The 26682-nt window shown below is 46.7% G+C and overlaps 1 protein-coding gene across 3 annotated transcripts; it reads right to left on the bottom strand.

Annotated features, from left to right (window-relative positions):
* Window positions 1-1100: 1100 nt before the first annotated feature.
* On the bottom strand, window positions 1101-24925 carry ibtk (inhibitor of Bruton agammaglobulinemia tyrosine kinase). 3 transcript variants are annotated; one of them, XM_062538258.1, is made up of 28 exons: window positions 24515-24631; window positions 24325-24345; window positions 23547-23643; window positions 22658-22782; window positions 19634-19744; window positions 18791-18961; window positions 18348-18465; window positions 17712-17892; window positions 16489-16612; window positions 16065-16242; window positions 14663-14822; window positions 13506-14216; window positions 13061-13147; window positions 11737-11819; window positions 11458-11495; window positions 11207-11303; window positions 10853-10954; window positions 9951-10068; window positions 9774-9834; window positions 9494-9615; window positions 9026-9138; window positions 7813-7988; window positions 7171-7289; window positions 5888-5986; window positions 5535-5699; window positions 4471-4674; window positions 2420-2552; window positions 1101-2199 (listed from the first exon to the last, which is right to left on the bottom strand). In XM_062538258.1, exons 3-28 carry the CDS (start codon window positions 23584-23586, stop codon window positions 2074-2076), a joined length of 3762 nt encoding a protein of 1253 aa, XP_062394242.1. In that variant the 5' UTR covers window positions 23587-23643; window positions 24325-24345; window positions 24515-24631; the 3' UTR covers window positions 1101-2073. The 3 variants fall into 3 exon arrangements, with proteins under 3 accessions (XP_062394242.1, XP_062394240.1, XP_062394243.1); XM_062538256.1 differs by lacking the exon at window positions 24325-24345 and having other exon boundaries at window positions 24515-24925; XM_062538259.1 differs by lacking the exons at window positions 1101-2199; window positions 2420-2552; window positions 4471-4674; ... (2 more) ...; window positions 7171-7289; window positions 24325-24345 and adding an exon at window positions 7325-7410 and having other exon boundaries at window positions 24515-24925.
* Window positions 24926-26682: the final 1757 nt, after the last annotated feature.

Below are 26682 nucleotides of genomic sequence, written 5' to 3'. Positions count from 1 at the left end.
AAGTTTTTCCAGGCATAAAAAATGTGGAAGAACATATGGCGATGATCGAAAAAGTCTTGCCAACTTGCCAGAAGGGTAGAAACGCGCACGCACAATTATTTTTCTATTGCAGTTTTTCTACTTAATTCTTGGAGCTGCTACACAGATATATCTCGTTGAAGAGTGAGCATTCATCATTGTGATGGATAAACATTTTGCTTGATAGATGAGGCAGGGTTTGCTCTTTTATCTCTCTCCCTTCCTTCCTTTGCCGTGGAAACAGAAAAGGACGACATCATGCCTTTAAAAATCACTCCCTCTCCCTCTTCATCTCTCCCTCTCCCTGTTGTCCTCTCCTCCTCTTCCAGATGACTAGTATTCCAGGTGCACAGTGTAGTCCATCAATCTCGGCTGAATGGCCCGCTGCTAGAGCTGCAGTTAGCGTTGAGAGGCAATCACAGGTGCTCAGGGGCCAAAATGGGATTCCAGGCCCCATGGTTAATTTGTTGTGGTCCTTGTGATGAAGGCTTAGGGATTGCTCTGCTCTCTGCTCTCAGGCATAGTGCAGGGTTGTGTGTGTGTGTATGTGTGTGTGTGGGGGGGGGGGGGGGGGTCCTCCACGACAATGGGGTGATTTGCAAACTATCTGGCACACTGATGACTCTGGGCAGGTACAGTAAGAGTTATGGGAAGGTGCTTTACTACACTAATTAAGGTTGAGTATACGCTCTGAAGAACGATTTTTTCCTTTCAATTAAGTTACAAACAAATGTAAATTTAAATAATTGTTCTGTAAAGCTGTTTTTTCATAACCACTTCTTACCTAATGGGAATGGATTGCTGTTTTGTGCTTATGATCTTTTTAATAGACAAATACCAGACAATATTTAAAAACCTGTGTGACAAGGGTGCCATTAGTACTATTTTCACCTAAAACCAGTTGATCTAGCAGGAGATGTTGCGACAATAATGTTGTTGTTTTTTTTTTTACATGAATCCACTTTTACTGGAGTAATATTTTACACAAGGTATCTCTATTTTCACTCAAGTATGCAGTTGGTGTAATTCATCCACCACTGGGAGAGATGTGCAAGACCAACAAATACAGGAATGAGTCTTCATTCAGATAAGTTCTTTATTGCATGCCACTGTTAAGATGACTGATAAGTCTTGAGCAATCAAACTGCTGAAATGGGTAGCAAACACAAAGTTAGCCAAGACAAAAAAAAAAGGCATAAAAATGGCATCTGCTTCAGATCAGTCCACTGTAGGGGCAGGGACTTATCCTTCCTGTGTATGCTGTAGCTATTGTTTGGTTTGTTTGTGCGAGTGTAACAGATGATTGGTCGACGAGGCAGAAAGGCACACTTCCCAGCTATGGGACCCTTGGACTTGAGTCTGGTTCCTATTGTGCATCAAACAAGAACTTGGCAGCGTCACAACTACTGACGGTTCTACTGCAATATGCATCAGCACCAGCTGATAAGCACTACTACTCCAAATGCGGATCAATACATTAAAAAGTCCCCAGCCCCACCCTAGCTGTCTTAGATTTAGATTCAGATATGCATGTGTGCTACCTCAACTCATCCAAATCCGCTAGTGGTTTAGCCATTTCCACTAGGCCCAAGGTGAAGCCTGGGACTTTCCTGCTGAGGCACCGTGCCTTCCCCATTGCATGCCCAGTAAAGCTTTGTTCCATGGAACCCTTTACCGACTCATTTCCAGTTCATCTTTGGCAGCTGCTAGACTGCTCTGTGCGCACCATGAGACAGCCATTGTTCGGGCACACAACTCACACCATCGTATTTCTTAAGTTGTAAACGCCAATAAAGGATGGTCAGGTCATTTTGCCACCTATCTTTCCTCACTGTATTCCTCCTGTTGTACACACAGGATATTAAGGAGCAGGGGCAGGGGCTGACATGAGGGAAAAAAAGAAGGAGAAAAAAAAGGAAAAAAAAAAAAAAAGCCAGACTGTTGTCTGTCACACTTCATCCACAATGAACGCAACACTGAGTTTACGGAGGTCACAGAGGGGGTTATCTTGTCAACATTTCTCTGTATTAATTCTACACTGTCTCGGTGTTTGAGCTAGTGCTTGTTCCAGGTAGGGGTGGCAATAGGACCCAGGGGAGACCTCTCCACCACAATCAGCTCATCAGGGTTGTTGGCGACTCGATAGTGAAGCAACAGGTCTTGAATGGCTCGTTCCTCAATCTGAAAACACACAGAAAGTAAACCGGAGGGAACACACACACACAGAGATAATGAGAGCATGGAAAGTCAGGAAGGGTAGGGGAAAAAAGAGGAGGATGAAAGAGAAAAGAGAAAGAGAGGAAACAGTGAAAAGCAAGAGAGAGCATAAAAACAGACGAGGAGCAGAGAGAGAGAGTGAGAGAGAGAGAGAGAGGGATGAAGGAGGACAAAGGGATTGTACCTGTATGAGAGCCAGTGGTTTATCTCGACTGCGGATCAACGCCGCCTCTTGCTTCTTCTCTTCCTCCACGATGGCGGCAAAGGTCACGGCCGCCCCCGCCGGAGGGCTGCCCACCCCGCTCCGCACCCACGGCCTGATGGGAAGAGACAGGAAGTGCCAGTGAGTGAAGGCACACAAGCATGCACAGGTCAGCGGTCAGCTAGGAAACGTCACATCCCCAGTCATCATCACACCCTCCACACACTCTCTAACTGCAGCTCCAGTCATCACACCCTCCACACACTCTCTAACTGCAGCTTCTGTTACTAAACAAAGCCATGCAGGCAATAAATTAACTATTTCTCGAAGTCTGGGTAAACCCTGTCTGATCTGCCGGAGGTCTCTTAGTCTGGGTAAACCCTGTCTGATCTGCCGGCGATTTGAATTTCGCCCTGCAACTCAGGCTGGAAACCTGCACATCTATCTCTCCTGCTTCCTTGTCTTCATCTTCCAATCCAAATCACAAATTAGCTTATCCAAAAGGCGCACCCGGATCGTTGGTCTGATTGATTGAAGGACTATCCAAAAGCGTATGGAGTCATTTGAACTACAGTATATCCATTGATCACGCCTCTTGTGCAGTAGAAATACACAACACAACACAACAGCCAAAACATTACAAGAGGATCACACATACTTATAAAAGGCACACACACAAAAGTAAAGAAGAATCGACAGTGGTTCCTTCTCTTACACACACGTAACCCACACAGACACAAACACACAGTACTCTTAAATTCTAACACTCTTTTCTCTGCTGTGCTGATAACACCAGCCAGCCACCCGTGCAGAATCTGATGAGAGTAATTTCTATTGGTCCAGGGGTTCAATGCTCTGAGTGCTCTCTGGACTAGCGCGCGCACACACACACACACACACACACACACACACACGTCCCATAAGACACAGAGAGAGCAGGTTGCGGTGACTGTGTTTTTGCAAACTCGACCAGTACATTTTGCCTCTTTTCATCAGAATATGGACACACTGACTGACACACACACACACACACACACACACACACACACACCACACAACACACACACACAAAGACAGTGACTTTGGAGCAATCCAACTGAGTGAGTAACAATTTTATTCTATGAACCTTAATCTGTAGCAAATCTGTGCATAGGCACAGTGCATTGACATCAACACACAGCACACCATGCAGCCATGCAAAAGTGGCGACAGAGGTCTATTGCTGTTGGCAGGTGCTGCTAACCGATTGGCGCTACAGACGCTCATCGTCAGGCTGGACATTATCAAACGTCTGACCATCGGCTTTTTCAGCCCCTATTTGTCAGTCCTCAACCCCAAACTAACACCTGTAATACAGCTACTGACGCTATGAACCTGTGTAGATTGCTGACCAATCTTGGATAAAATGAAATAAAACAAGGATAAAGTACCCAAGATGTTTATGTAGAATCTCACACAACTTTAAGGAGAGACAAATGCTGTGGACTAAGCACTCTGTTACTCACATACGTTTGAGATTGGGACAACAGTGCCCCCACATGGACAAAATAAAAGTCATGTGTGGTCCCCCTCTGCATTAATGAAGTACTGACACACTTCCCATGTTATGGGTTGTGAATGTGTGCACAGATAGTGAATGCGCCTGAGATAGACTATGTTTGTGCTTCTGCATGTGTTTGTGTGCTTGTGCTCATCTTTGTGTTTGCATTTGTATGTGTGTGTGTGTGTGTACAGTATGTATGTGTGTGTGTGTGATCCATGAGCATTATGCATGTGTGTGTGTGTATGTGTATGTGTGTGTGTGTGTGTGTGTGTGTGTGTGTGTGTGTGTGTGTGTGTGTGTGTGTGTGTGTGTGAGAGAGAGAGAGAAAGAGTGTGAGAGATGCATACGTATTATACGTGTGCGTGTTTGTTAGTGTTGTGTGTGTTGTGTACACGTGTGTGTACAGTATGTGGCGTGCGTATATGTGTGTGTATGTGTGTGTGTGTGTGTGTGTGTGTGTGTGTGTGTGTGTGTGTGTGTGTGGTCCTACCCCGCAGGTTTGTCTGCATCGCTGCTCTCCGCGCACTTGAAGGTCACCCTCTTGGCTGCTGCTGCTGCCGCCGCGGACCCCACTGCAGGCCCCGGACTCCCAGCAGCCACTGGGGCAGCTGGAGGGGTCTTGACCTGCTTGGCTTCCTCTTCCAGGACGTCTCGGAACGACCGCAGCGCTGGTGGAGACTGGACCGCTGTTGCCCTGGGGAACAAAGACACGAAGATGACCTCCGACAGTCCACGGAAGAGACGGACAGCGCATCTGAGAGAGCTGCATTCGGACCGAATCATAAAAGGTAGCGTGGTGGACACTTCAGTGGGAGGGAATCAATCAACAGCACCGTAGACCTGCTTCTCAGCGTGCCACCCATCCACACATGACAAGAGTGGAGGTCAAATCCATACTCTTGGGGCAAAATGCCTTTTTATTGACACTAGGCTTCCGTTTCAATCCAGTGTCAGAGAGCAAATGATCTGCCCTGACCTGGACAATTTCATAAGATGGCTCAAAAGCTGCCCCGCTGGGCCAGTAAGGTGGGAGATGTGACTGTGTGAGCTGTGTGGGCTGTGTGGGCAATGAATGGGAGAAAGGCTTTATACAAATAGCCGTACAAAAAAAGTTCAAGTTCAAGTAGTTTATTGCTATGTACTCGTAAAAGGAATTCCAACATTCCTTGTGCTCGAGAGCCAGCTCAACTCAATATGACGTGTGTGTGTGTGTGTGTGTGTGTGTGTGTGTGTATATATATAGGACATGTGTGAGTGTGAGATGCCTGTATGAAAACACACACCCAGTATGACACTCAATATGACGTGTGTGTGTGTGTGTGTGTGTGTGTGTGTGTGTGTGTGTGTGTGTGTGTGTGTGTGTGTGTGTGTGTGTGTGTGTGTGTGTGTGTGTGTGTATGCATGGGGGGGCATAATAGTGGGGTTTAAGTTGAAAGCAAGGACATGTGTGAGTGTGAGATGCCTATATTAAAACACACACCCAGTATGACACTCAATATGATGTGTGTGTGTGTGTGTGCATGACTGTACACCCAGTGTCTGAGCGCCACTCACCATGCTTTGGCCGGTTTGGAGGGGGTGACCACGGGGGTCGGGGGCGATGGAGCACCGGCAGCCCTCTCCTGGCCTCCGTCCTTGGACGCCATGGCCAGCATCAGCTTCCTCTGCTTCTGAGAGAGCTTCGTCGGGAGGGGCGACGCCTTGGTGCCATTTCCCCACCTGCCCATCACACAGAGAGAGAGAGTGTGACTGACTGACTGACTGACTGAGTAAAAGTTGCATATATGGTTGTCTAGATCATAAAGTGACATACAGCCACATGAGGGAAAAAAACAAACCCAAAATACTGCAAAACACACACACACACACACACACAGACATAACTTAACAACACATCAAATACTCACGATCCAGGGCTTTTAGGAGTGGCTCCTTGACTCATGGTGCTGGCCTCCATCTCCATAATAATCCTGAGGTCCACCACAGCAGCAGTCTGACGAGCATTGCTGGGGAGCACACGCACACACACACACACACACACACACACACAACCTTTAACCTTAAATGATCCCACAATTCCACTAGGAGCCATGACCAGTGCTTAATTTGAGCCGGAACAAGCCGGAACAAGATCCGGAACCTCCGACGTTGGATCCGGCAGTTATTCAAGGCTTAATTTGAGATCCGGAACCTCCGACGTTGGATCCGGCAGCTATTCAATTAGATCCACCACCTCCATGACCATATCACAATGAAATAAAGCAAATAATAATTCATTCATTCATTAAATAAAAGTTTGTTCGGACCTTTTGGCCTAGGTCAACACTGTCCCCATCTCAAGTGCAGAGTGTGAGCGGGGTTTTTCGCAGATTAACTTAATTTGCGCAGCAAATAGAGCATCTCTTCTCCCCTCTATCATCTCCTCACGACTCTTTATTTGCCTTGTCGGCCCACCGCTTAGGCTACCCGGTTCAATCCCAATCCCTACTTGAAATCATGGATTGCCAAAAGACATAGAACTGCACGGGATCTGAGGAGTAGGGAAATAGAGGTCAGGGTGTCTATGGATACTGTATGGGCTGTTTTGGACAAATAAGATATGTGTGTAAGTAAAATGAAGTCTTAATTACTCTCTGCTGGTGCTCTCAATATATTGTAATCTTTGTTTTATTTGTTAATTATTGATTCATTGTGTTGCGTTAACGTGTGTGTGCGCGTGGAGAGTTAACATAAGGGCGAATTTTGAGTGAGTGTTGTTGTGTGCTTGTTTGGAGTTCATCCTTTTACTCTGAGCGTTGTCCGTTGTGGTTAAAACAACCTTGGTTATCTTGGCAAATCTGCACTCTGTCTCAGCACTCGGTAACTGGTTTAATTGTAGTGCATACAGAATCGTTAGTAAGCGTCGTCGTCCCGCCAACCTCTTATTCATTTATTTATTTATTTTTGAGTCGCCGGATCCACCCATCCTCTGCGTTCCGGCACCTCCCACTTTACAAATTAAGCACGGGCCATGACTATTGAGACAGCACATAAAGAGACACTAAGATCCAGCACATCATATTACTGATGATCACCAATGCTTGCGTTGTGCTTAACTTGCTAGCTCTGGCACAAATTCAGCTCTGCCGAGAACAGATGCCATCTGTACTGAGAGAGCCGTTGCCCATCACAGGACTCTACCGAGGCTTACCTGGCTTTCACCACAGGTATGGGCTCAGGGGCGGAGCTTGCCGGTGTGACGGGGCCCCCATTCCTCAGATGGGGGGTGCCGGGGGGGGTCCTCATCCAGGGGGGGCCGCATTTCTCCTCCTGGCCAGGACACAGTTTAACCAAATTGTCCCACCTACACTTGGATTTATCTGCCCGTGCGTTAACCCACAAGTTCAGTATCTTCAGCTGCACAGGATTGGCATGCAATAACAGGCAGAGTCTAAAGTATAAATCAAGATTATTTAATAATTTGCCAAAATCAATTTGTTAATTCAATAGCATGAGCAAGACCCTAAGCACAGACAGAGCAAGACCCTAAGCACAGACATTGCTGGCTCAGCTCAATGCTCCTACATCACAGGCCACATGATAGCTTTCGCCTCAGTATGACACAGGTCTGTGTGTGTGTGTGTGTGTGTGTGTGTGTGTGTGTGTGTCAGCTCAATGCTCCTACACCACATGCCACATGATAGCTTTCGCCTCAATATGACTGTGTAGTGTGTGTGTGTATGAGTAAGTGAGTGAGTGAGAGACTGTGTGTGTGTGTGTGTGTGTGTGTGTGTGTGTGTGTGTGTGTGTGTGTGTGTGTGTGTGTGTGTGTGTGTGTGTGTGTGTGTCCTACCAGTGCCTCGGGTCGGGTCAGGGGTATGGGGGACTGCTGGTCTCGCGGGCTGCCCACCCCCATGTAGCTGCCCTCGGAGTCCGAGGTGGCCACCTCGTGCAGAGACTCCACCGAGTTGGCCTTCGCCGGGGGGCCCAGGTCCCCGAAGAACACCCCCGAGGACAAGCACTTCTCCCCTGCGCCACACAACCACAACACAACAGATCAGTCGGCGTCCACAATCTATTCTTCTTCTAAACATATTTGCTATGGTGCGCAGCACAGAAATGATTTTTTTGCTGACACACTAGTAAGCACTGGCTTGTGGAAGCCAATGTTCTTTTTTCAGTCTCGCAACTGTGACCTCCAAGCGCAAATCCATTCACTGTAACCGACTTACTCTCCCATTTTCACTTTAGCTTATCTATATTCTTTGTGTGAATCTCGGCACCCTGAATGACCTTGCTGATGTTAACGAGTAGAGGGATGTACAGAGATGGTATATGTGAATTTCTAAAACTCTAAAATTCAATTCCTTGATTATGACTGGCTGAATTGCGTTCGATGCCGGTGTAAAACCCAACACAAACACACACCTTGACTGCATTTCGTTCTTAACAGTAGTAGTGTGTTGTAGTAGCTGCGTCTCAATGTTGCATGGCAAACATTCAGATAGAGGAAATATATTTCTTGGCGGAGGGGTGTACAGAGATGGTATATGAATTTTCATGTGTAAGTGTACATTACTATGTGTATGTGTGCATTATCACATGTATGTGTATTATCATGTGTGTGTGCCACATGTGTATGTGCATAACATGATAATACACACATACATGATAATGCAAACATACTCATCATGTGTGTGTGCATTATCATGTGTGTGTGCTCATGTTTTCCTGCTAGACGATTAAACTCAGAGGTGGACGTCCAGGCATCAGAAATGAAAAGCTGCCTTATGCATTGGCTCTGTTGGGACACTCCACATAAGTGACTTAAGTAATAAACTGATCTATCTGGACGAGGGGCTGTGCTAATCCGAATCAACTGGCTTACATGGTTGCAATAATGGTTGCAAGACATATTTGCTTGAACTTTTGATAAATCAACTTAATTGATTTTTGTTGAGATGACTTTATCTCATCGGCTTGTCCAAATGAAGTGTTCCAAAAGTGAGGCTAGGACTGGATCGGCTTGAGCGAGTCAGGTGGAGTGAAGGGGCCCTGGCTGGTACCTGAAGGAGGTGGGCTGTGGATGATGTCAGACAGGTTGTAGCCGCCGGAGCTGTCGCTGCGTCTCCGTGGTTTCCGCTTGGCCTTGAGCTTGGCTTTCTTCAGCAGGCTCTCACTGAGGGAACAGAGAAACAGGGACGCTTGAACAACACACAACACCAGCTCAAAACAGGGACGCTTTAACAACACAAAACACCAGCTCAAAACACCAGCTCAGTGTGTGTGTGCAGCAGATTGAAATCAGATCCCCAAATGTTTTTGTTCATTTTCCAGTAGTATGGTGTACCATAAATATGCTTAAATGCACAAATGTTAACAGCCTAAATATTATTCTAATGCTACAACTGCAGCTATTTAGCTTACTTGTTAAAATGCTAAATGTTAATAGCATACATGTTATTCCATTGCTTTAACCTGGACAAAGGCGTCCGCCAAATGATTAAATGTAGATGCAGAGGACTCTTCCTTACGTGCAGGAGTGGTTGGTGTCGTTGCTGGGTCCCAGAGAGGAGAGGAGGTCTCGGTCCTCGTACCCACTCAGGTCTGGGGCGTCGGGGTACGGAGTGATCAGGCGCTTCTGCATGGCTGGGATCTAAAAAAAGGGAAAGTCATTCATCTCTCACAGATTCCAAATCGCCAAACCATCAAGAGGTAAAGCAACCAGTTGTGAATGAGTATGACGTGTTTCTCTAAAATGTGTGTGTGTGTGTGTGTTAGTGTTTGTGTGTGTGGGTGTCAAAGTAATCTCACCATTCTCCTGTAAACTGAAGACAGCTCAACCAACACATCTTCACTCAGAACATCCAACGCCCTGAAAACAAACACACACACACAATCAATACACAAGGCAAAGCAACAAATCCCAAAACACACACATCTTAACGCTGATACTAGAAGTGGCCATCCGTAGATGACGCCTGTGCTGACCGTGACTCGAGCAGGGCGGCCATGTTGAAGACGATGAACTGCTGGCAGGAGAGCTTCAGCTGCTCAGCGTTGTACATGGACGCAAACTCCAGCAGCTCCGCGCCGTTCTTCAGAGTCACTGGGGACACAGGGGACAAGGAACCCTCAAGTATCTAACAGACATAAGGCCATTTTGCTTGTGGCCCATCGCTTATCGACTAAAACATTTGAAATTAGTTTCACTTTTAGTCATGTAATGCTATTTTCTAATCTACGCTAATGGATCATCGCTACAAGTCGCTAAATTTGATTCGCATTTCATGGTGTCTCCTTGCTATAGCATCTCTGCTAATCTCTTCCAGTCCGTATTCAGCTTAACACACACACTAAGCACTTTCTGCCCCTTCACAATGAAACAGAAGGCTGTTGCTGGTAATGGGCCCAATGGTAGCGCAGGGTGGGGGATTCCACTATCTTGCCCCTCAGTATCTCACAGAGCTCCCTCAGGTCCTCTTCCTCCATCCAGCTCATCCTCCCACCTGCTCGTCTGGTCACCATGGAGTCAAGAGCTTTCAGTCACTCAGGCCCCCACCTCTCTGCCTCACCACATTCAACACTTCCCGTCCATAACCACTCAAATCTGACCTAAAACTCATCTTTTCAGACAGGTCTACTCCCTTTCATTTCATCTGCTTTCCCTGTAAAAACCCCACCCATCCTTTATATTCAATTCTATTAGTAGTAGTATTATTATGTATATAAATTATTTTACGATCTGTCTTTGTGTGTTTCTTGACTGAATGTTTCATTGATGATTTGGTAAGGTGACCTTGAGTGTCAAGAAAGACGCCCATAAATAAAACGCATTATTATTGCTATTATTATTATTATTAAGAGGAAGACAACAGGCTGTGCAGACTCACGGTTCTCAGTGATGGCCACCTCACACATCTCCTTCAGTCGGGGGATGAGGAGCTGGTCTGCCACCACCAGCACGTTACACACAAACTCCACCTTCAGAGACTCTGAGAGAGAGAGAGAGAGAGAGAGAGAGACAGAGACAGAGAGATTGAGTGAGGGATAGAGACAGGGCGATAAAAAGATGAAAAGAGCATGAGAAACAGAGAGAGAGTGATGGAGAAAGAGAGAGCCAGTCAACAAAGCCAACATTATACAATAGTTCTGTTCTGTTCTGTTGTCAAGTATTACTATTAATAAGCATTGTTAAGTACTACATTTACAGTGTTTCACTTTCAGCTCACACAGACAAATATTACCTTTGACAGTTGGTGAGTCGTCTGTGTAAACATACTCCAAGATGACCTGCAGAACCTCAGAGCTGGTGGGCATATCCAGCGCAGTACAGCTTGTGGCCTACAGAGGGCAGGCAAACACATCAAACCATCCATTACAATGTACTCTAATAATGAATCTACAAAACTGGTATCTCAGTTCAGTTCAGCAGTAACCTTAACTGAATTCACACAGTAAAACGGTACATCTTAACATGTGCTTGGGCATAACATACCTCAATCCAGGGGTTGCCCAGCATACTGTTGAAATATTCTGTAAGAATAATAAATAAAAACAGACATTCATGTAAAATCAATATGTGGTTTTCATCAGAATAGATGCACACTACATCATGAAAAGGGGTTATATGACCTGAAATGTTACGGCCAAATTATTCTAATTAAGTTGCAACGCCCTGTAAGTGACTCTGCACAACCTCTCCAGATGCCATGAGTATGAGTGAACACTGAAAAGTGCGACGGCACTTCTCTAGTCCAGCCATTGGTTTGCTTACCCAATCGCGCGCACAGGACACATTTGTGGCAGGGGAACTCTTTGCCATCCTCAGCTCGAAGTGTGACATCACACAGGTAGGTGCTGTAAACACAGGACCAAGACACGGACCAATCAGAACACCATAAACACTCCATCCACACCTGCATGCACATACAGGTGAATAACACCACCATGAACCATCCTTGAGCACTGCACTTTGTTTTTAAATGAAACGGTTCAAACTATACCATAATTCTCTGACAAAACCAGGTGGCTCAATGAAGAGACATTAAGTGATCTGCTTCAGATGTCTATTCTTTTTTTTTTCTTTCAGATGTCTGTTCTTAATTAACTACCAATGGCTGCACACAGTACATCTTATATGAAGACATCTTTCATGAAGTGAAGTTAGGCTCCCAATTGATGTTAGTGTTGCTCATAACGTGTATTAATGTGAACTGACAGGAGATAGGAGAAGTCACACGCTGCTCGCCGTCTTTAGTCATCTCTACTAAGCACACAACAGCGGAGAGCGGGGCCAAACCGCTCTAAAAACATCTAGCTGCCATTTGGAAGCAGCGAGGAGGCGTCCTTGAAAGGTCGCTCGTGTCAGACTCCGAACAGCTGTGCTGACTACAGCAGACAGGTCAAAACAACCTCTTTACGGGAGAGTTGGGAATTAGGAACGCAAAGCCACAGGGAGAGGCTGAGCGAAAACTGCCACCCTCTTCTGCATAGTCTGATCATCACCGACATCTACGCTTACAATCTATATTACGCTCAGATATAAGTTACGTTTGGCCATTTAGTAGCATTTAGAGCTATGTTATGGGGATTTCCTGTCTTACTTGACAGGAGAGCAGACAGTGAACAGGAAGTGGATGAAAGAAAGACGGGGATTGGTTCCAGGAATGACCTCAGATCAGACTCGAACCTGGGTCCCGTACGTGGTAGACATCGCCAATGCTACATTTACACTTACATTTTCTTTAGAATGTGTTAAACCCATAACCTTGGTGTTGCTGGCACCTTCCATAAGGGGCACCCATACTAGACCACGGGCACCATGACAGGGGAGCTACACCAGACGCGTAACTGAAGCGCTCCGTTAGCGACGCGTAAAATCCATTTTAGAAGATGGGTCTATTTTTTTCGAATGTACGCGCCACTGTTGCGTCTGGTGTAGCTACTTCCATTGACTACAGTGATAATTAACTGCTGCGACCGGTTGCAACATACGCGTCGCTAACGGAGCGCTTCAGTTACGCGTCTGGTGTAGCTCCCCTGTGAGAGTGGATTACTCTACTGCCCACACATGAGAGTGAGAACTGCAGGGCACCTACCACTTCTTCTGGTTGAACTTTGGTCTGCTGCCCGTCTTCTTAGCCGTCACAGTGACTGTGCCATTCTCGAACTTCACACCCTCCAACCTGCCAATAAACAACAATATCTACGTTCAATTGCTGACTTACTCAACAAACAAAACCATGACATACCGTACAATGCCATAGCTATGAGACTACAAAAGGTTAACGCCAGCTCTCCAAAGATGGGTATCTAGGAAAATAAGCTGCCCTAAATCAGTCAGTGCAGTTACATACAAACAGATTTCAGTCTAACACACTCATCACTCCAATTAAAATGTCATGTAAAAACTGTGTAATCGGATTGCTAAAAGCAACTGATTCAGTATCACTGTACTATCAAAGCTACACCCAGTCACCACCACCCACTGTGGGCTGTTTCTACACCCAGTCACCACCACACACTGTGGGCTGTTGTCTTCACCTGTTGGAGAGGCTGCCCAGACCCAGTCGTTTAGCCAGAGCCTGCAGCATCTTCACTGGGCTGGGACCACCTCCGTCGCCCCCACCACCACCGCCCTTGCTGCCCTTCTTGCCAGGCTTGGAGCCTTTCCCTTTGGGCTTCTCTTTGTCCCTGTTATCCCCCTCCACGTGGGTAGGGGGCGGCAGCGAGCGGTACACCTCCAGCGCCGAGCGTCCCCGCAGGCTGTCGCCCAGGCCCAGCTCCTGCAGGCTGTGGATCAGCTGCTCCTGCTGGTTCTGGTTCTGGTCGTGGTTGCGGCCGGGCTTCCTGGCGCCGTTGGTGGCGTTGGTGGAGCGCGGGACGCTGGGCCGGGCGCCGTGGGTCAGCATCTCGCACGTGTCGGCGTAGACGAACTGCAGCGCCTGCTCCAGCAGCTCCGCCGGGACCTTCTCCAGGACCAGCAGGTCGCAGCCGGACGCGTCCTCGCTCCGACGCACCTCCTCCTCCTCGTCCCAGTCCCAGTCCTCTCCGCCGCCGCCGTCACCCTCGCGGAACAGGAGCTTCCGGAAGAAGTCGGAGCGCACGGACAGGATGTACTTGTGGGCGGGGAAGGTGCGGTCGCCGGCCTGCAGCGTGACGTCGTGGATGCTGTCCATCTCGTCCGCCTCGGCACGGAGCGCGCGCAGGTGATCGGAGAAGGTGGACGAGGAGACGCTAGGAATCTCATACAGACTGGGACACAGCAGGAGAGTAAAACACATTAATAGAATATAATAAAATTATAAAACATAGAATTACACAATAATATAAACAATAATAAACACAATTTAATGACTTCACCACCACACATGATAAAAGAGTTGTTGTCAAATGGTGAAGGGTGGTATATAAAAAAACTACAAAACAACTTTCTTAAACCGAAAAACAAGGTTAACCCAAGGCTATGTACACTTGATGGTAAGGAGGTCAAGAAAACATGTGATGCCTGTCCAGAATATCTCAATATGGTTTAAATCAAATCAAGGACATTTATGATACAAATCTAACCATTCAAAACACAACGCAACCTGTACAACAAGCCAATGTATTATTTTACTGTCTTGTGAGTTTGGTGATAACTGTGCCCTTGCAGTGACCAGTGGCTATTCAACTATCGACTGTGTCAATATTTGGTTTACCTGGTCTTAGGGTCGGACTGCAGCACGGCAAAGTTGCGTCCCTTGGAGTCGACCGTAATGCTGACGGCTCGGTGGACGTAGGGAAGCTTTTCCAGACGGATGCGTTCGTACACCCCTCCAGCTTCCGCATGGCCACATACCTCGACTCCCCCCGTCGGGTCTGTGTGGGCAAGGAGACATACTGTAGTAACTCACCCTTCTAAATATACGACTCTGCTAAAGAGCTAATATTTAGTACTGTAATTTCCCGACTATTAGCCGCGGCTTATACATTGATTTTGCTAAATTTCTTCAGTTGTGAGGTTAATACAAGGAGGCAGTTAATATGGTGTTAATATGGTTATGTTTCTTTTAACTTGCATATAACACTGCGGCTTATATGCGGGAAATTACTGTACTGCTACTACTAGTGATGGCCAGCCAGGGCGGTCTGAGTCCAGTCTTAAATAATACACAGCTACTAGGAAACAGACACACCATTTAATGTGCAATTCATTGTGGGGCTTTTTTTGTCCCTAGATTCGCCTACTTCAAGATGAATGATCTCACACTACTCATGGCTGGAGCATAGTTAATTCATTCACACTTTCAAAATAACTCCCCTCTTCACAATATCAAGCGTAACACGCCTCTAAACAAAAAAACTCCTTTCCAAAATCTTTTGAAAGTCTTCTGGTGTAAGGATGGCATAAGACAATGAGGAAGGGGTTTGAGGAAGTTTAAGTCCTGTGGTGGGGCTGTTCCTTCCTGCTACTATGCAAGCTGATGTGGTTCAGACTTAATTAGTCAGTAGTGTTCCTTACACACAGGTTTTGTGCTTTTATCTTTTGTGTATGAGTGTGTGAGTTTGTGTCTGTCCAATGACAGGAACCTAAAAAAAGGTATCTTGCACTTTGCATCATTCTTGCCTGTGATACTTCTGTGTCAGTCTGCTTTGATGTTTATTATTACTAGTTCATAGCGTGCCGTACCCACAGATGTGTCAGCGGTACCCCGTCTTATCAGTGATGTCTTGTCCTCTGGCAGAAAGTTGCATATGGTGGTCTCTGCTCCTGTCTTTAAGGCCGGCGCCCAGCGGACACGTATATGGTGCGCCGCGACAATAAAGAAATTAGAACTCCATTGTTTTTAACGGAGCAAAGCCCACTAGAAACGTCTGCCGCGCAGCAGCCGCACAGAGATAGAAAACTATTCTAAAATCCTGCGCATCGAGCCCAGACCACCGAACGCCGTGTCCGGTGGGCGTCGGCCATTATTGTCCAGGAGCCTACAGATGTATCTCCCCTGTGCTTTGGTCGTCTGTGATTATACGGAAGCATTCTAAGTATCGTGTTCTATGTACCTTTCTTGTCTGTGATCATACAGGACTCTGACAGCATTCTAAATATGGTGTTCTATGTACCTTTCTTGTCTGTGATCTTCTTGTACTCCCCGAGCCACTGGCCACTGAAGCCCTCTCCTTCCTGCGTCACGAACATCATGTTGCTCTTGCTGAGGGCGATGTCGGACATGAACACCTGGCGGCCGTACGCCCACCTGCACTGCCTCAGGGCTCCACCCACGGAGCGCCAGCAGAACACCTGAGAGAGGGAGGCGGAGGGGGAGAAGAGGAAGAGATGAGGAAGAGCACAGAAATATCCTGTAAAGCTTCAATTTAACCATAAAATTAATAGAAAATAGACGAGACATCACTGTGGTCAAAGTCTTTAACAAACCCAAATAAAGTCTGATGAACCTAAAGTTTGAGATTTCTTCATGCCTTGTATAGTTGTAAACAACAAAAACCTGCTTTTAGCTAAAAAGAGAAGAAAACATTTGTTACTCACCCGTCCAGCCTCGTCCAAGGCCAAGATGGCGGCCTTCTCCCCCCCGTTCTCGTTAAGCAACTGTGGGTCCACGCGATGGTCCAGAGTCCCGCCGGTCACCAGAACCTTCTTAATGTTGAGTTGCCTGAGTAGAAAATAAAATACAGTCCCCGGGTCAAACAGGCCGTTCAGCACCAACAGAGCGTGCATGGATCCAGCAGGACCAACACCAACACCTTCTGGTCATAACAATCCTAATGACCAGGAGTACTGTACATCTCAAACTGAACGCCTGTGATGAGGCCTGGTACTGTGGCACCCAACTAGGGAAGACGTGAAGAACAGACCATGAAGAGAGCAAATTATGGAAACTTTTCAAACAGAAGTGGTTGTTCTTAAATCACAGACTTTGCTTCACTTTATTGGAAGCCCTAAAGAATCATCCCTCAAATGTACTCAAAAGCAAACAAACAACAGTACAACACTGGTCCCAAAAGAACAGAGAAGACTATAGAGCAATAGGTTCTCACTATGACAAGACAACAACTCTAACAGCATACTGCAGGGCCTACAGCAAAGAACATTTTAGTGCCTGAGGTGATCATAAATGTTTTAGAGATATATATAACGCTCTACTTCCACATCTTAAATAGCCTGACCTACACCTGAATTCAAGTGCACATCTCCTCACAAACCGCAGGCTGACCATGCCGTGACCATCCCGTGAGTGCACAAAAAAAAAGAAGAAAAAAAAACGCTCCTGGAAACTGTCCACCAAACAAAAACAAAACCCTGTGTGGAGTTTCTCTGGTAATACTGAAGGGAGGGGAGAGCTACCTATCTGGTGCTTCATTTAGTTCTTGGTTAAAATATAATGTACGTAGTATTAAACTAATTGTCTGCTTACGAAAATCTAAACATAAACAAACATGATGTCATGTGCAATCGCTTACCCCACCTACGACTAACGACTTCAAACTCATTTTGATGACTCATGTTGGAGTCAACATTGCCGACGTGCACCCAGAATGCCTGGCGTTGCACTATGTCACGTTGGTGTCACGGTAAGGAGCATGACCCTGTTTGTCAGTTTTTATACAAAATAGGTACCCCGTGGCACTAAATGGGTACCCAGTATGTTGACAATTGACAGAAGAGGTATTCCTACATTGAGTTACTTCAAACACTTAAGAATAAAAATGTAAAACGTTAAAATACTGTATGTCTGACTCCGACCAACTTACTTAGAGGCCAGCTTCTTGCACTGGTATTCGGCCAGCAGGTAAACATCGCCCTTCACGGTCACGCACACCGTGGCACCATTACTGGCCGCTACCATGGCGATGCTGACTTCCTTATGGTGCAAAGCGGACACCTGGCGGGGCGAGGTCACACACTTCTCGCCGTTGGGATCCAGCAAATAGCCTAAAGGTGAAGGGGTCGAAAGGTCAACACATGAAATTGTGGAGCGGTCTTCACAATCTGGTCCGACCTGGACTACACTATCTGGTCTGACCTGGACTACACTATCTGGTCTGAAATGATCTAGATAATCTCTTCTGAACTGAGCCACACTATCTGGTCTGAATTAATCTAGATAATCTCTTCTGAACTGGGCCACACTACCTGGCCTGGATTGATTATTTGCTGTCGACTGGTCTGGGACATCTGGTTTAAACCGGCCTGGGCTACACGGTGTGTACTGGTCTTAACCATTAAGAGTTGAATGGTGCCGACTGGCTTAGGCAAACACTAATTTGATAAAGACTGGGTATAGATCAGGATTTGGTTTGCCAAATCCAACCACCATTGTAACAAAGAGAGGGAATGTAAAAATGCTCCTTCAGGGGCTGGTCTGATCTAGCGTGCGCTAGACTTACCAAGCTGCCCCCCGTTCAGTCCCACAGTGTAGACCGCATCGTGGGTCCACATGACCGTGTGGAACCTTCCGGCGGCAACGCCAACGACATACCTCCCTTTCAGGACCTTAGATGACACCTGTGAAGCGACAGAGAGAGAGAGAGAGAGAGAGAGAGAGAGAGAGAGAGAGAGAGAGAGAGAGAGAGAGAGAGAGAGAGAGAGAGAGAGAGAGAGAGGGGTGGGGGGGGGGGCATGGAAAGACCCATCAACATACAGTATTTAGTTTAGTCCAGTTTCCAGTCATTATGATTGACCCTACTCCCCCACACTCCCGCTCATAATCCTGAGAAATGTAAAAATAAAATGTATCATCTTTATCCATCTTATTTTATTATTATTATTATTATTATTATTATTATCATTATTATTATTATTATCATCATTATTATATTATCATCCTTACATGTTTGGGCACCAGGCTGGCTGCAGGGGGCGGGTTGAGGCCCAGCTGGTGGTAGCGGTTGAGGCCGAAGGTGTAGACGTTCCCCTCCTCCGTCAGCACCACCGTGTGGTCCCGCGCCGCAGCCACCTGGGACACGAAGTCACACAGCAGCCCCTCCACCATGCGGGGGACCTGGAGGAGGCAAGGTCGAGCACAGGTGAGGTGTTAAGACAGACAGGTGAACCTGACACAGGTAAGACTGCAGCACACAGGAGCCCCTCCGCCATGCGGGGGACCTGGAGGAGCGGGGTTGAGCACAGGTGAGATGTTAAGACAGACAGGTGTCTGTCTGTCTGTCTGTCTGTCTGTCTGTCTGTCTGTCTGTCTGTCTGTCTGTCTGTCTGTCTGTCTGTCTGTCTCTGAAAGGGAGGCATATCATTCCGCACTGCCACTGAAAGGCCTTTGCATGGGTTAACTGGGAGAGCGGTGGGATGGGAGAAATGTGCGGAGAGTGAAGGGTACATTAGGAAATGGAGCACTATGGGATACAAGCCAAAGGAAACGGCATCACAGGTGACACTGGACAGGACTGAGGGTTACTTAGGGTCATTTGGGGTGTGGATCAGCTATACAGACACAGAACATTCAACACCTGCTGCAGTTCAATCAAAAAATGACACATTCATCTTAGAACTACACTGTATATATACTACGCTCCACCAGACCATAAAACAAATGTGATTACAGGCAGGAAGAAGAAAGCAGTGATTCATACATGAAAGACAGATGAATGCACACACGCACATACACACACACACACACACACACACACAAAAGCCAGAGTGTGTGAAGGAATCCACTCACCAGGTAGGTCTGCTCATCCCCGTGTCCCAGACGTCCGCCCTGCCCGTGTCCACAGGTGAACACTTTACCTGTCTGAGACAGGAATACCGAGTGGAACTTACACAACACCACCTGAAAGACAAACACACACACACACACACACACACAGAGAGAGGTGTGTTAAAATTTCAGACACACATACGCAGAGAGCTCTTAAAGCTTCTGCACACAGAGACATAAAAGCCTTTCAGACGTTCAGGGATAGACATAAATCTAGTTAACACACTCACACACTCACACACCTTTTTACATTTTCACAGACACAGTGTAGCAGCTAACACACACACAGTAACTTTCTTATTATTTAGCAGGGGATGGTTCTATAACTTGGGACCGGTCACAAACAGACACAAACAGACCTGCTGCACTAAGGGAACCTGCATGTTTCCTCTCCTATCAGACCTTCTTTAGGTGCCTCTCATGTTAAGTTTATATGTCCTCCCTCGCTCCTCGGGCCTCGATCCTCACTGATCTACATAAAGAATGATGGGGCGGCAACAACGATAGTCTATCCCTTCGTCTATCTTTCTTTATGTAGATCAGTGAGGATCGAGGCCCGAGGAGCGAGAGAGGACGTATAAACTTTACATGAGAGGCACCCATCATCTCTCCCCACTGTCCTCTGCCTGACCCACCTGCTCCTGTGCCAACCCCAAACAGCAGGGGAGCAGTGAGAGACCCCCCCGTCCAACACACACACACACACACACACACACACACACACACACACACACACACACACACACACACACACACACACACACACACACACACACACACACACACACACACACACACACACACACACACACACACACACACACACACACTTTGAGCTGTGGTGCAAGTGCAAGTGGTGAGGCTGGGCTGAGGTAAACATCATCACTAATGCAATATGCAGCCCCTTCAAGCCTCAACACACCACATACTGTACGCCAGCTATGCAGGATCACGATCATTACTGTGTGCCAAGAGCCTACTCAGGAAGCACATAACACACACACACACACACACACACACAAGCGCGCGCACACGCAGGTAGTTATTTAATTAATGTGTGTTATTTTGAGATTAATATTTAACTCTAAGCATCTGCACAGTAGCCCTTGCCAGAGCAACAATGGGCTCTTCCTTTCAGCATGGGACACATCAAGAGGTTGGTGAGAGGTTGATGATATGTGATCCTGCCACACACACACACACACACACACACACACACACACACACACACACAGCTATTGAAATCCCTATTCATCGACAAGGAGACCTTTGTAAAAATAAACAACACAGAAACAAAGGGGACACTTTCAACAGAAATTTGGGCAGATAGGACAAAAACTGCTCCTCAGCAACCACAGCCACACAGACACACAGACACACAGACACACAGACACACAGACACACAGACACACAGACACACAGACACACACACACACAGACACAGACACAGACACACACAGACACACACACACACAGACACACAGACACACACACACACACACACACACACACACACACACACACACACACACACACAGCTGGTGCAGAGAAAACAAAAACCAAGAGTGAGGCAGAGTTCAGTTGACACACAGACAGTGTAGTGGTGATGAGTAGAGGTCTGCTGAAACATACACTACTGGATACCAATATCCAAGTCACTTGCATCCACAGAGACACCGTGACAGACACACACAGACACACACACACACACACACACACAGAGCCACACACACACAGAGCCACAAGCGTACACAAACACACACACACACACACACACACACACGCACACACGCACACACGCACACAGTGGAATAGAGCGTGCCAGTAAGTTTAATCACACTAACAGCATATATCCAGCCAAGATGAAACCATAGAGCAGACCGAGTGAGTGATGCCTCTCTGGGAGGTGGGATCTGTGTGAGTGTGTGTGTGTGTGTGTGTGTGTGTGTGTGTGTGTGTGTGTGTGTCCGCAGGTGGATGGGTGGGGGGCCTTGGCACTGAACCCCTGTGTGAAACTCGAGCAACCCGCGGTCCTCATGCTGTAGCCTCCTCCCCATTCATCCGCTCACTCTCTGGAGATTAAGCCGCCGCCTCTCCAGCTCAAAATCCCTAAATCCATACTGGACCCAAGGACAATGTCGCATTGTCACTGACAAGTCGATCACGTTACCCCTCGTGGGGAAAATGTGTGCACACACACACACACACACACACACACTCACAAATAAAAACACAAACAGACCTCCCCTTAAGGGTCACTCTGACCTGGCTATACTCTGGTCCATGTGGGGGAATAGAGGGTGAGGGAGGGGGTAGGTGTGTGTGTGTGTGTGTGTGTGTGGGGGGGGGGGGGTTGTTTGGAGAGGTTGCTAGAGCCCTCTAAAGTTCACGCACGGCACATAGACACACACAGACAGACACAGACACACACACAGACAGACACAAACACACACACATAGACACACACACACAAACACACACACAGACAGACACAAACACACACATAAACACACACACACACACACACACAGAGGAAAAGCAGTCATAGCAACCGTTGCCACCGTTAACAGATTCTTTTCTCCACCAGCCCCAGTGAAATAGCCCTCTGTGCCCTGGGCCCCGAGGGACACTTTTCTCAGGTGAGCAGGGGTGTGTAAACATGTGTGTGAGTGAAAGTGAGCGTGGCAGATGTTTTGAATAAAGCGCATTGTGTGTAACACCTGCTATCGGACAAATCCAGGGTCAATCAAATATTTATGTTTCTCATGTTAAAACCACAAACACTATACGCTACAACAGTGCGTGTGTGAGCCTATGAGGAGTCATGCGTTGACAAGAAAGCGCTACAACGCCGACTCCTCCAGAATACGAGATAAGCAGTGGACTCAGAACTATTGAGTCAGCGTTTCGGCCTGTTACATAAGGCCTTCCTTCCCCACCCCCCTCTGGTGCCAACCACGGGGAGCCTGTCGGCACGGCGCTCACCTGCTTGATGTAGACCCCGGTCCTCGCAAACAGGTCCACGATCTCCGGGTGGTGCCTGCTCTCATGGTTGCCGTGCCCAAGGGTGAAGTTGGCGTTGTTCCCCCAGGTGTACACCTCCGTGGGATCTGGAGGGGGAAAACAGAGCGCGGAGTGAACACGGAACAGCAACAGCTTTTGCTACCTTGACCAAGTGGTGACTGCAAAGGAGGACTAGAGATACTGTATGTGATATAAAGTCCTGTAAAGGAGGACTAGAGAGATACGTGATGTTAAGTCCTGTAAAGGAGGACTAGAGAGATATGTGATGTTAAGTCCTGTAAAGGAGGACTAGAGAGATATGTGATGTTAAGTCCTGTAAAGGAGGACTAGAGAGATGTGATGTTAAGTCCTGTAAAGGAGGACTAGAGATACATGATATAAAGTCCTGCAAAGGAGGACTAGAGAGATGTGATATAAAGTCCTGTATAAAGGAGGACTAGAGATACATGATATAAAGTCCTGCAAAGGAGGACTAGAGAGATGTGATATAAAGTCCTGTAAAGGAGGTCAGCTGAGGACATCTCTTCAAAAAGAAAACAAGCAAAAGAAATGACATGGAACGATAGCAAATAATAGAATAGTCAAATTCGAAATGAAATGGTTAATGCATTTCAATCCGGACATTTTCTCATGGGTGTTGTGTAACACAAGAGCTCTAGATTGTGCATAAAAAGCTATGTAGCTGAGACCAAGTCTGATTGCAACTACCAGCCTGTTAATTTGTCAACGGTCTATCTTGCCCGCAATTTCTGGATCAATCCACCAAAATAGTTACATGTTATTTTCTGTTTTAAATAACTGAATTGGATTTAAACAAGGTACCACCTCACACGTAAAGCGGAACACCCACCTGTGTTTTTGAAGACCACATGAGAAGGCCTGTCCTTCATGGTTAGATCCAGAACAGACAGCCCTTCCTTATCCTGGATGGAGAGTGGTCCACCATGCTAGAATGACAAATGCACACAGGATATGTTGTCACATTCCCCTTTAAATAAGCAAGGTCCCCATGCCACAGCAACAGTGATACATTTAAAAGTCGAAGAGCATGGCTGCTATTGTGAAGCAAGTTGTCTGTGACTAAACAAATGTCAGAATGGTTGCTCTGGTGAATGGTAATTCTGAACAACCTGACTTGTGAGTAAATGTCAAGGTTTCAGCTGGTGCGTGTAAAAAGCTAGACAAGAAAAATAGTCCAATATATCTCTCTCACAACAAGAGGCAATTCAACAATGGTATACTCATCACAAACAAAAAATATGTACAGAAATTGCCTAACGGTGGTTAGACGACTGGTGCAATATTTCTATATCGCAAAAGCAACACAATTTAAGGCGATTTAAGGCAACACAAATCAGGTGATTTTAAGTCCAAACTTTAAACTGAGAAGGCAAAAAAGAAGTAAATCCCAGGCTACAGAGAATGTTCCAGAGCCTTGATAAGCAGGGCAAGAGACAGTAACATCATAAAGGTCACAGGTTCAGAAAGCACAAAAAACTGACACATCACATGTGCCCTTTGGACAGTAGTGTATCCTAAAGGAGTGCAAATAGGAAGAACAGCGACAAGAGATGCTACCCTCAAGCATCTTTTGGCAGAGGAGGAAAATGACAAATTAAAAGACCTACCTATCGGTGTATCGATTCTACCTGTACACAAAACACAGGTGATTTCAGTAATTGACAGATCTACCTGGCTGAAGAGTTGGCGAATCAGCTAGTTTAGTGAATGGTTTGGAACAAATACGTGGAAGGAGGACTTCCTTTACTGTCAGAGGTCAAAGTTTCCCACCGCTGTCTTTGTTGTGGTATAGCTCACCTTGACCAAGGCCATGAGGCAGTGGATGTGGCCGTAGAATGCGCTGCGATGCAGGGGTGTCCAGCCGGACTCCTTGTCCTTGGCCAGCAGGTCGGCGCTCTTGCTGTCCAGCAGCCACTCCAGCAGGGCGCGCTTGCCCAGCGAGGCGGCTAGGTGCAGCGCCGTGCGTCCGTGGCCGTCGCGCAGCGTGGCGGCGTTGTGGCAGTGGGCCGTCAGGAAGGTGCAGAGGCGCCCCTCCTCCGAGCAGGCCGTCATGGCCGCCACCACCTCGTCCGCGTGCTGAGCCGAGCGGCATTTCGGGGTGCAGTCGGGTGTCGCCACCACGCTCATTGTGATGCCCAAGAGCAAAGGTCAAACCTTCTCCCACGAACAGACTTTTCACCCACTCTCCAACCCACCTGGTACCTTCAGGCCCCCCCCACCCCACTTCAGTCCCCCCTCCCTCTCTGTGAACCCCTCTCAGTGTTGCCTGTTGCCTCAGGTTGTGTGCTTAAGGCGTAGAAATGCGAAGACGCAAAACAAAAAAGTAACACTTCAAAACAAGGTGGCTAATTCGTGTTCTTTCGGGGTGCTAGAATTGTGCTTGTGTTGGGATTCCACGGCACCCTAGCAACCCCAGGGCACAGAAACACACCTTCTGTCAGTCCACCATGACAGTCACACACTCACTACAACCCTTTGGCACAGAGAAATGTATAAATACAATAATTACACTATATATAAATATAAATATATAACCACTTTTTACAATTTTTACAAATATATTATCTTTCAAAAAATATTCTATGTTTTCTTTACATGGAAAAAGGCAACACTGTTTACAACTCCCCTGGCAATGTCCATTCAAAAAACAGTCCTTCTCGCCGAAGGGGAAGTTCCCCTTCCCCCCACAACACACCACGTTTTTAAGCCTCCATAATTGTATGGGGTACCTGCAGAGAAAGGTAAAAGATGAGCAAAGCAGAAGAAACCCAAGGCATGTAAAACACACAGATAGAGGCCTTGTGTCAAGGGCCATAGGACACACCCACTTTCCATGCCACAGATCTGTAATAATATCAGTCTCACCAGCTAAATGTAAATATGTAAATAGTCTCGCAAAGACATGCAAACACAGGGCAAGTTTATGTGTGTTTTGCCTATTCATACAGTATTGAATTATGTTGCATTTGCATGGTCTTATACGTTTCTGATCTTGTGTTACCGCTGTTGCACAACCAATTGCCCCTTTAGGGACTTAACATGGCATGCCATCACACATCTCTCCAAAGCCATTAAGTGTCAGAACAACATGATCAACATAACTTGCTTTGAGCTTTAGACAGCAACCAAACATTGACATTTTCAATGATCGAGGGCTGTTAATTTAGGGTTACTTGTAGAATATATGTAATGTGCTGCAAAACTGTCTGCTTAGTGTCTACTAGTAGGCTACTACTGGCGCGAGTGAGTGGAATATTGGGCCTCAGTTATCAGAGCTGTTCAGGGATCAAGGGGCAGGTCATCCATTTGAACTAGGGGCACCAGAAATATCTGACTACTGTTACCTAAGCCGATGCAGCATGAATGTGTCTTCTACATTACACTAACGTTAGTGGGAGTGCCTAGTTATTCAAAACACTGCGTTATATCGGCACCTAGCCCATCAGTGCCAAGTGGTAGCTGGCCCCCTGGTTTCACGAACTGACACGTCTGTCACAGCTAGATTACATAAAACTTGAGACATGTACAGGCACTGCCGCAGCACAAGTTGCTACAGCTGGCACGCAGGAAACCTAGAATTAGGAAATAGTATCACTGCCATAGGCTACTATTGAGATACAGTGTGTATGGTGAGGTTTGATAGGCTAAAATCTAAACACGAAAGGTATGAAAGGTAATGATCTGAGTTAACATTACCCAGGCTAGCTTACGTTATGTTACGTTAGCTAGTTAGCACACATCCTAGCCCAGCAACAGCACGTACATTCAAAAAAACGAATGGTCTAAATAATGCCCCACATCATAAAATCTGAGAACAGCTGTATATTTTCTATGCTTTCTTCAACAACTAACAAGCTATGGAGGAAAATATATGTGAATCTATGACACATCATCGCTGCAGCGCTGCTGCCAACTTGCAGCAGACCAGTCACAGAAGAACAGCCTCCGCGGGTCGTATTTCACTT

Source organism: Sardina pilchardus, chromosome 6 (genome assembly GCF_963854185.1).
Source record: "Sardina pilchardus chromosome 6, fSarPil1.1, whole genome shotgun sequence".
Taxonomy (NCBI): Eukaryota; Metazoa; Chordata; class Actinopteri; order Clupeiformes; family Clupeidae; genus Sardina; species Sardina pilchardus.
Note: the sequence above shows the minus strand (reverse complement) of the source record. Positions and strands in the feature narration are given on the sequence as shown.

What these genes read in the sequence shown, in the direction of transcription:
- ibtk (XM_062538256.1), bottom strand. Translation starts at nt 24,844, where the DNA reads ATGAGCGTGGTGGCGACACCCGACTGCACCCCGAAATGCCGCTCGGCT. An exon ending in TGACCCGACCCGAGGCACTG is followed by an intron (nt 7,290 to 7,812) that starts GTAGGACACACA and finishes TGTCCTGGCCAG; the next exon opens with GAGGAGAAATGCGGCCCCCC. An exon ending in GATGCAGACAAACCTGCGGG is followed by an intron (nt 2,553 to 4,470) that starts GTAGGACCACAC and finishes TCTTCCCATCAG; the next exon opens with GCCGTGGGTGCGGAGCGGGG.